The sequence below is a fragment of the Aegilops tauschii genome, chromosome 7, assembly GCF_002575655.3.
Source record: "Aegilops tauschii subsp. strangulata cultivar AL8/78 chromosome 7, Aet v6.0, whole genome shotgun sequence".
Taxonomy (NCBI): domain Eukaryota; kingdom Viridiplantae; phylum Streptophyta; class Magnoliopsida; order Poales; family Poaceae; genus Aegilops; species Aegilops tauschii.
The window spans coordinates 598,687,961-598,699,044 of record NC_053041.3 but is presented as its reverse complement, the minus strand read 5'-3'; the positions used below and the strand labels follow the sequence as shown (position 1 = coordinate 598,699,044).

At 44.8% G+C, this 11,084-nt stretch overlaps 1 protein-coding gene across 1 annotated transcript; it reads right to left on the bottom strand.

The window, feature by feature from the left end:
* Window positions 1–3,171: 3,171 nt before the first annotated feature.
* Window positions 3,172–6,805, bottom strand: LOC109744958 (WAT1-related protein At1g44800-like). The gene is made up of 7 exons (XM_020304099.4): window positions 6,471–6,805; window positions 5,245–5,307; window positions 5,031–5,147; window positions 4,654–4,897; window positions 4,406–4,564; window positions 4,167–4,318; window positions 3,172–4,058 (listed from the first exon to the last, which is right to left on the bottom strand). The coding sequence occupies exons 1-7, from the start codon at window positions 6,659–6,661 to the stop codon at window positions 3,887–3,889; spliced, it is 1,098 nt and encodes a 365-aa protein (XP_020159688.1). The 5' UTR covers window positions 6,662–6,805; the 3' UTR covers window positions 3,172–3,886.
* Window positions 6,806–11,084: the final 4,279 nt, after the last annotated feature.

Genomic DNA, 11,084 nt, shown 5'->3' with positions numbered 1-11,084 from the left:
CAAAGGTTCCTGAGTCATTTTACCCCTTCTAGTCATAACTCTAACAACATTATCATTTTTCTTACTATTTAATTCATTGAGCAAATCATTTTGAGCTTTAAGCACTTGTTCTACTTGAGTGGTAACCATAGAAGCATGTTTACTAATGAGTTTAAGTTCACCTTTAACACTAGACATATAATCACTCAAGTGTTTAATCATATAAGCATTACGTTTCAATTGTCTACCAACATAAGCATTAAAGTTTTCTTGTTTGACAATAAAATTATCAAACTCATCTAAGCATTGGCTAGCAGACTTATAACGAGGAATATCACCTTCATCAAATATATAGACAGAATTTACCTTTACTACCTGTGTCGGGTTATCAAGACCATGTATTTCTTCAACAGGCGGCAAATTAAGACCATGTATTTCTTCAATAGGAGGTAAATTCTTAACATCATCTGGTTTAATACCCTTTTCTTTCATAGATTTCTTTGCCTCTTGCATATCTTCAGGACTGAGAAATCGAATGCCCCTTTTCTTTGGAGTTGGCTTAGGAGTTGGTTCGGGAAGTGTCCAATTATTTTCATTAGTCAACATATTATTCAATAGCAATTCAGCTTGATCAACTGTTCTTTCCCTGAAAACACAACCAGCACAACTATCCAGGTGGTCTCTGGAAGCATCGGTTAGTCCATTATAAAAGATATCAAGTATTTCATTTTTCTTGAGAGGATGATCAGGCAAAGCATTAAGTAATTGGAGAAGCCTCCCCCAAGCTTGTGGGAGAATCTCTTCTTCAATTTGCACAAAATTATATATTTCCCTTAAAGCAGTTTGTTTCTTATGAGCGGGGAAATATTTAGCAGAGAAGTAGTAAATCATATCCTGGGGACTACGCACACAACCAGGATCAAGAGAATTAAACCATGTTTTAGCATCACCCTTTAATGAGAACGGAAATAACTTAAGGATATAGTAGTAGCGAGTTTTCTCATCATTAGTGAATAGGGTTGCTATATCATTTAATTTAGTAAGATGTGCCATAACAATTTCAGATTCATAGCCATAAAAAGGATCAGATTCAACCAAAGTAATTATCTCAGGATCAAAAGAGAAATCATAATCCTTATTAGTAACACAGATAGGTGAAGTAGCAAAAGCAGGGTCATATTTCATTCTAGCATTCAGAGATTTTTCTTTAAGCTTAGCTAATAATTTCTTAAGATCCTTCCTATCATTGCAAGCAAGAAAGTCTCTAGCAGTTTCTTCATCCATAACATAACCCTCAGGCACAACAGGCAATTCATATCTAGGGGGAGAATCTTCATCATCACTTTCATCAATATTATCAGTTTCAATAATTTCATTCTCTCTAGCCCTAGCAAGTTGTTCATCAAGAAATTCACCTAGTGGCATAGTAGTATCAAGCATAGAAGTAGTTTCATCATAAGTATCATGCATAGCAGAAGTGGCATCATCAATAACATGCGACATATCAGAAGCAGGTTTAGGTGTCGCAAGTTTACTCAAAACAGAAGGTGAATCAAGTGCAGAGCTAGATGGCAGTTCCTTACCTCCCCTCGTAGTTGAGGGATAAATATTGGTTTTCTCGTCTTTCAAGTTCCTCATAGTGATCAGCAGATATAAATCCCAAGTGACTCAAAGAATAGAGCTATGCTCCCCGGCAACGGCGCCAGAAAATAGTCTTGATAACCCACAAGTATAGGGGATCGCAACAGTTTTCGAGGGTAGAGTATTCAACCCAAATTTATTGATTCGACACAGGGGGAGCCAAAGAATATTCTCAAGTATTAGCAGTTGAGTTGTCAATTCAACCACACCTGGATAACATAATATCTGTAGCAAAGTATTTAGTAGCAAAGTAGTATGGAAGTAACGGTAACGGTGGCAAAAGTAACAATAGTAGTTTTGTAGTAATTGTAACAGTGGCAACGGTAAAGTAACTAAGCAAAGAGCAATATATGAAAAGCTCGTAGGCATTGGATCGGTGATGGATAATTATGTTGGATGCGATTATTAATGCAACAGTTATAACATAGGGTGACACAGAAGTAGCTCCAATTCATCAATGTAATGTAGGCATGTATTCCGAATATAGTCATACGTGCTTATGGGAAAGAACTTGCATGACATCTTTTGTCCTACCCTCCCGTGGCAGCGGGGTCCTATTGGAAACTAAGGGATATTAAGGCCTCCTTTTAATAGAGTACCGGACCAAAGCATTAACACTTAGTGAATACATGAACTCCTCAAACTACGGTCATCACCGGGAGTGGTCCCGATTATTGTCACTTCGGGGTTGCCGGATCATAACACATAGTAGGTGACTATTGACTTGCAAGATAGGATCAAGAACTCACATATATTCATGAAAACATAATAGGTTCAGATCTGAAATCATGGCACTCGGGCCCTAATGACAAGCATTAAGCATAGCAAAGTCATAGCAACATCAATCTCAGAACATAATGGATACTAGGGATCAAACCCTAACAAAACTAACTCGATTACATGATAAATCTCATCCAACCCATCACCGTCCAGCAAGCCTACGATGGAATTACTCACACACGGCGGTGAGCATCATGAAATTGGTGATGGAGGAAGGTTGATGATGACGACGACGACGGATTCCTCTCTCTGGAGCCCCGAACGGACTCCAGATCAGCCCTCCCGAGAAAGTTTAGGGCTTGGCGGCGGCTCCGTATCGTAAAACGTGATGAATTCTTCTCTTTGATTTTTTTCTCCCCGAACGTGAATATATGGAGTTGGAGTTGAGGTCGGTGGAGTACCAGGGGGCCCACGAGGCAGGGGGCGCCCAGGGGGTAGGCGCGCACAGGGCATGGGCCCCCTGGCCTTGATTCTTTCGCCAGTATTTTTTATTAATTCTAAAAATAATCTCCGTGAAGTTTCAGGTCATTCCGAGAACTTTTATTTCTGCACAAAAATAACACCATGGCAATTCTGCTGAAAACAGCGTCAATCCGGGTTAGTTCCATCCAAATCATGCAAGTTAGAGTCTAAAACAAGGGCAAAAGTGTTTGGAAAAGTAGATACGATGGAGACGTATCAAGTTCTCGTCGAGGAGTGGCGAGCATGGCATGGGCAAAAAGACCACTAGTTTTATCCCTATGTTTCATGTCATGTATGATGAACTTTGTTTTTACGTGTGATGTGGATTGATGAATATGTAATAATTTGATGTTGTGGTTGATGATTTTTTTTTGCGAATCTTGTGGTTGATGAATTTGATGTCATGTTTTTATTATTTGTGTTAAATTCCAATTGTAGTGCCCTATTTTAGGTCACTGTTGGAGAGATAAAATCTGATGCTCTAAAACTCACTTTTTGGTGTCTTAAACCTCAATGCCCTATTTTAGGACAACCACTGGAGATGCTCTAACATTGACGACACCCTCATAATGATGCACTCAACAAAACATACTTTTTATTTGAAAGTTCCGTGGATATGAGAATGAGGCTCAACCTAGAGTTACATCTTGGTACAATAATGACACAAGATATATCTATATCTATACAAATATAAAAAGACCTAAAAGGGCGGATCCAACAAATCCCGGCTATCAAACTAGGTCAATCCAACAACTCAGACTGCTCCAATGGTGAGCGCTCAACACATTTAGCATGCAGTTGATATCATACCAAATATCAATGCCATGCTAATCACATAATTAACACGTAAATAATATCCTACCTAATATCAGCGTGTGATTAATATACTACATAATAACAACGTGCAATGCACGTACGCATTTACTAGTCCAAGGAAACATCGGAAGAGCGATGAGCTCAAGTCATCACTTTGCAAGTTGATTTTGCATCAAGCTTTCCTTGCTGCATGCAGGCACGGTGATTGTCAAATGTGATCAAGGTTGCTTGCTTTGGTAATGGTGGTAGTAGTAAACGGTAGCTCAAAAGAGTTGTTTTTCTCAAAATTGTCATCGCGTTCAACTTGATTCACATGGTCATTGCTCTTGCCCCAGATGAGAGCATAGAGACCAACAACAATAATCATCGCGCCAGTGATCCTACATGGAAACAAATTTGTGAATGGATGAATAACAGCTACTCCCTCCGATCCAAAATAAGTGTCACGGTTTGTTCAAAGTTGCGAGTGAAGCAATATATATACATACCTTCCCAATGTAATCACCTCGGAAAGAATGAAGGAGCCTAGCACAGTCACTATGATCATGCAGAGAGGGCAAAAGGCAGTGACAAACACTGGCCCCCGTTCTTGGATAACTATCCCTTGCAAATAATAAGCAACCCCAGAACACATTACGCCCTGAAATGAAATTAATTAAGCAGCGAGTTAATCATCGGAACCATCCACGGAAGCAAGTCTGATTTCAAATTGGTCACAATTAGTTACAGAGTAGGCGGCCGTCAAGAGCCTCATGTCGAATCCTATTGCCCAAGCCTTGGTGTCACGCTCCATCACCAGCGCAACCACGCCACTCTGCAGGACGCCCATGGCGCATATCATCGTGGTCAGGGAGAGCTCGGACGGGTAACTCCTCAACGTGTGTGACTGAAGATCGCAAACAAAATCGATGGTCACCACAAATACATCGGGATGCAGTTGGAACAAAAACTAATTTAAGAAGAGTGTGAACTCACCTGGAGTATGAAGAAGGCTGACCAGCAGAAGCTGCTCAACAGGATCATGACGATGCCCAAGAGCCAGCAACCGCTACTGTGGTTGGCCGTGTCGGCGACGACGTGGCTTCCGGCATGCTTGGTCCATGGGAAGTTGAGGACAGGGCCGCGGAAGAGTACCATGAGCAGCGCTCCGCCGACTGTGATCACCGTGCCGGCGATCTTCGCCTGGCTCCGCCGCTCCTTGATGTTTATTCTCTCCATCCTACATTGTTGACCAATTTCTTTCAATACCTACTTAATAAATACAAGCTCTTTATAAACACGAAAAAAGTAAAACAGAGAATTGCTGGTTCCTTTTACTGTTAATAATGTATCGGTTCGGTTCGGAACTTCACCTGATCAGGATGGCATTCACAAATGTTACGGCAGGCAATACGTTCGTGAGCGCCGAAGAGAAGCTCGCCGACGTGTTACGGGCTCCTATGTAGAAGAAGTTCTGGTCAAGGACTGGCCTTGAATAATTTTAACAAGTATAAATGTAAGAATGCATCAAATAATGAAATCACAAAAATACAACTGTTATGCAACAAGTGTGTGGTGGATCCTTACTCGAGTAGTGCCAGAGCGACGATCTTGTAGAACAGGGAGAGAGTCATTTTGCGGCTTGTTTTCCTGTCACATCAAATGAAGAGTAAACATCATGTCGCTTTTTTACTTGGTTTATCAAGGAAAACTGGACGACGACGAGCAAAGAGAAGTGCTAGTGTTATTTCAGCCGTTTCTGAATGCTCAGCAGCGCTACCGCTAGCTGGTAGAACCATCCGTTATGAGCAAAAGATAGTGCTAACAAGTTTTCTCTATTTTACCAACCTCACTTTTTCGATCAAGAACCATCTTATTAACTCATAAAGATTTCGTTTTCTCATCAAGGATGAAGTGACGACGACAAACATATCTATTAAAAGGAATATGAGAAGACAACAAAATAATGTAAATTATATGGATTACATTTCAGGAAACATATTGTTGTTTACTTTAATTCCATGAACACAAATAGTAAGCTAATCTTAACCCTAGAAATTGTCCCATCTGAGAACATAAGAGTATGAATGTGGCTCAACAAGCAACTGATAAATTTCCCCACCTACTTACTAAGTTACTATACACACCTCTCGCAAAAAAAAGTTACTATACGCGGACGCGGTGTTTTGGCTCCTAGGTGTATATGCACCTATTGTCTAAATACACATTTTAAAAAGTTGAAAAATTCGGAATAAAAATCCCGCGGGTATATCCGGACATTCTATGTGCGTGCACAAAGTCCCGGTGAAAAAGACATTTTTTGTGGCTTGTGTAAAAAAGATAAAGAAATGCCTCATGAATAGTTATAATGGAGCATCAGAAATTGTCTTTTTACACAAGCCACAAAAAATCTCGTTTTTCACCGAAAACTTTGTGCACGCACATAGATTTCCGGATATACACGCGGGATTTTTGTTCGGGATTTTTCAACTTTTCAAAATGTGTGTTTAGACAATGGATGCATATGCACCTAGGAGCCATAGCCAATTACCGACTATACGCAACTTATATTATGACTTTTCAACTACTTCAAAAACTGAACTCCTAAAGGTACAACGAAACGAGTGACCAATTTGACATGACCACGGCTTTTCTAACCGTGCAGCGGCGGGCCCGGTTGCCACCCTGACATGAGCACGGTTGACCACCAACAAATACATTCTACACGAAGCCAGTATAAACGTCTAGACATGTTCAACGATTCTAGTAATCAGTAAGAAGCTAGGGATGATTCACGGATCCGTGATATCAACCTCTCAAACCATAGCGCGAACGGAGCCATGGCAGCAGCGGCGATGGCGTTCCGGTAGACGACGAGGACGTAGTGGCTCATGCCCTGGCGCAGCGACGCGACGGAGAGGAGGAAGAGCCCGGCGTAGCCGAACTGGAGGAAGACCATGGCCATGTAAGGCATCACCTTCCTCCAACTCCCGACGAGCTCCATGATCTGACCCTCTCAAACTCCAGCTAAACTATACTGCCTCGTTTCGACTCGACTCGACTGACTATATGTGTAGCTGCTGATCAGGCAACGTTAGCCTGGTACGCCTGCCTGCCTGCTTGGTGTGTTGTCATGCAATCTTGGCAGGGGCAACCTTATATATGTAGACACTCAACTGTGCAGGCAACCTGCATGACTGGGTTGCCCCATACGTTACACTTTAGGTGTGTGAGTGACCTGCTGTCGAGTGGTCTGTGTGTGTGAGTGGCCTGTTGTGGCCCTTCCGCCCAGCGCGTGCTGCCCCGGCCGACCATGGATGGGATGGACGGCGAGGGCGATAAGGAGGCGGGTGAGGGGGCAAGATAGGGAAAGCTTTCAGAGAAAACTGATATTCTGTTAGCAAAGATTCCAATCTTCAAAATCCAAGTAAAATATGTTTGAGTAAAATAGGTCCTTCCTTGCACGTATCACAAAAGAGCGATAATCTTATCTGGCATTCTTGCTGACGTTTCTTGGGAAGGAGGTCCCAGCAAATCATCTCACAGCCGTTTGGTCGCGATCGAACGATGGCAACCTTCGCGAAAAAATGCCTTCACAAAATGGAAAACTGTCAGCCCCTAAAAGTAAAGTTGCCACCTCTCTACAACTTAAACTATCATAAAAACTCGCAAATTCTATCCTTGAGGGCCTCTACAACCACGATTGCCTATTTTATTGCCTTATACCTCCGCGGGCGTGTTCACTGACAGTGCCCGGACAGAAGCCATTTTGCACACAACCATAAACCTCAAAAGTCTGAAGCCTATTTTATAAAACCCATCATAGTGCGTAGATCATAGGAGATAGCATAAAAACATAGCAATTAGGACATCGGACTTCGACATATTTCATCCAAAAGGGACGACGGAATTCAAATTCAACCTAAAATGAAGATAAAACAACTAAAATACAAACATAGCAGTGGATGCAGCCGGAGTTCACCACTTCCTCACCGACCGCTTCCGCTTGGGGTCTCGGCAGCTGCCTCGACATATGCATCTGCGGCGGGTGGCGAGTCGTTGGCCGGCATGCCGCTGTCGTCGTCGAAGGAGGAGGACGAGGACAAGATGAGGAAGCCTGCCATTCGGTTGGCGGCGCGGTTCTGCTCCGCCGGGAGTCGGACGGTTCTCTCCACCACCACCTTCTTGTGTCGCGCCTTCGCCGATTTCTCGAGTGCCCGAGGGAGCACCGATGCGTTCCTGCGACGACGCGGTGGGCATTGGTTTCCACCAATGTGTATGACCGCCGGATTACGAGGCAGAGTGCCTCATCGTCTTGCTCGGTGGGTGGTAGCGGCTCCGGTGCACATCTGGAGGACCTGCAGCCATGCCTCGCTCCGCACTGTGCCGCCACTTTCATTGCCTGGCAGTATGCGTGGCCCACCATCTCTGGCTACTACTACCGCGCCAGTGGGCTGTGGGGTGCGGTCACCAGCACCCAACACAGGTGTTGCCGGTGTTGGGGCCGCTACTCGCGCTGTCGCGTCATCGTGGATGGCAGAGAACGCGCAGGACGGAGTCGGGCCGCCGTAGAGGACGAGTTGCCCACCCATGATGTCGGGGACGCCGTCAAAAAGGAGTTGTCGCCCCAGTCCATCCGCGAGCGTCGAAGTGCAATGCGAAGTGCGATTTCCTCCTCATCCGGGTTAGATGAGCTCGACGAGTCCGTGTTGGCCAGCCCCACCCAATCGATCTCGGCAGAAGCGGAGCTGGCCACGACAGAGGGGACGAAGGGGAGATTGGGTGGAAGAGGAGGAGATAGAGGGGAGCAGAGAGGGCGAGTGGACTGAAGTGGAGTGGGGTTTGACTAGGGTTCCTCGTCCGGATATGGTTTTGTGGGGACGGTGGTGGAGGCGACATGGGCCATAGCGGGCCGATCTGGCGTGACGGAGGTGTCCTGGCGCGTTAGGGCCTTCCCATATCCACCCCAGATAATGGTCAGGTATACAGAGCATCGGTTAGTCCGAACTTTTGAGCTGGATTTGCCAGCCGTGGTTGGGTGACAATTTTGTGTCCGGACAATGACCGGACATCAACATCCCAGCGTTTGGGGAGGATGTGGGGTCCGATTGTAGATGCTTAAAAAATGCTCGCTAATGCGGTCTGAAAGAAAGTTAGACGCACATATCTCCATCACGAGGGTGTGTGTGTGTGCACCGGCCGTCTCCCTCCGGGCGCAACCCGACCAAACCGTCACATGATGCAGGCCAAACCGCCATGGCTTTCCTCCCCGCCCTCTCATCCCAGCCGTCCATCCGTCGCGTGCGCCTCCTGCTCCGCCTCGGACAGATAAATACCTGGAGCGAACCGAACGGATCTCCTCTCCGGCGGCCTTCCCTTTCCCATCGGACTCCTCTCCAATCGCGCCGGCCAGACGCTGCCAGTCCCCCCCCCCCCCCTCCGACCCCTCGCTGGTGCTCCAGCCTAGGTGAGTTCCTTGTTCATATCTTGCTCGCGCCTTCATCTCCTGGTTTCGTTTCGTCTGGTCCTGTTAGTGGATTCTTTGGAGGAAGCATGATGACTCCCAATGCCCCAATCTAGCACGACGCTGCGGCATTAGCACCGTGCCAGTTCCCTTCTCCGTGGTTGCTTGGCGTGCCGCCGTCGTGAGAATGAGCCGCTCCGCCGTGGGTTCCTGCTTCCGTTCCACGGGGTGGCGGCTAGGCTAGGTTCTAGGAGTTTAAGTCTGTGCCGGGGAAAGTTTGCTGCGAGACTTCTTGCGGTGGTGATCAACTGATGGTTCGTTCGTGCGTGCATGGGATCTCCGAGCAAGGGTTTCTTGTGTACAAATATTTGGTTTCCAAGGCGATTGCTAAGATGCGTACCAGTCGATGAGAAAAGTACATTTGTATGCTCACGCTGTTCACTGCAAGCATGAACCTGTGCAAGAAGTACATTTTTCTTTAAGCTTGATGTACTCATGAATGGGGAATACTTCTATCAACGTGCAGGTTCTTGTTGCGTGAAGCATCTTCCTTCCTTTTTTGTGACATGGGTATATATGGAGCATTGATGAGTGTCGTGAGTCTATCATCAGGTTAGCCAAAGGTTTCCCTCTGATAATATAGTTTCCGGCGACGGCGAACCGTGACTGACCATTTGTACATAGGTTACATATTACAAAGAGGCATCGAACGTTATGATGATGGAACGATGGAGGAAATTAAAGAGATACAAAACCAGAGGCAGGAGGAATGATGGAAGCCTACCAAAACACAGAAAACAAGGATGGAGCGATCAAATGTGGCATGCTCGGGTCGAGCCATATCACTTCAGTGTTGAATAAAACAGGAACCTTTTTTATTTGAGTGAAAGCTAACTGCTAAGATTGAGTTGTATCGGTTCGATATGATCGGACTTAATGTTGGCCATTAGATTTTATGAAGATATGACAGTCGAGAGCAAAAATGGATTAGGGTTTTGAGCGGGTGGTGATTTATCACCGACAAGCGGCCGGCATTGTGGAAGAAGGTGACACAAGCTTTGGGGGAGTTGATGGCGACGACATTTCGGTGGTCCTTGGGCCCTAGTCACTACATGTCGAAGGGCGGCGCGACACGACAAATAGCGCAATCCCCGGCTGCAACGAGATGGCTTCTCCTACTAGCGTCTTGCTCGAGTGGAGCTCAGGTGGTGTTAAACTTCTCTAGTGAGGCTTGGAATTCACGTCACAGTGTTGCTACGAGAGAGAAGGGGTCATGCGAATGCGATGCATTGAGGTCGACCTAGGCGAGGAGAAAGGGGGCTTGGAAAGGCGGTTTATAGGATTTAGATGAGACGTGATGTGATGTTCTCGGGGAAGTAGGATTCAGTGAGAGAAGAGAAATCGCAGGTAGGGTCCTGACCATCAAAGGGAGACGGTGAAGGAAGAGAGAGGCAACACATCAACGTTGATCATCCATCAAATTAAATGGATGTGATTGCTACATGCCGTTTCCGGAAGGAAACCGGTCACGGCCGTAAGAGGAGTTGGGTCGGTTAATCAGTTGTACGAGTTGCATAGTGTGGTTCGTTTAGGAATAGAGTTTACTGGGATTTCCCTAATAAACTAGACGATTTTTTTTTCAAAACAAGTCCAAAAGAATTTCTAAAAATATAAGAAAATTAAAGAAAATAAAATACTTATATAGGGCCTACGAAAAATATTCGCGAGCCAAACTAAATTTTAGAATTATATTTTGTAAAGTTACTTTGAGTGTTAAAATATTTTGCTTAAATACTTTTAGACTTCAATTAAGTCTCAAAATATTCTTGAACTCCAGAATAATATTCAAGTATTCCTTATTTATTATTTTGAAGAAGTCATATTATCTTCTTTCGTATTTGAATTGGAATATTATTTTGAGTATTTCAAAATTCAAATAAGAACTCAAAATGAAGGCAAATAT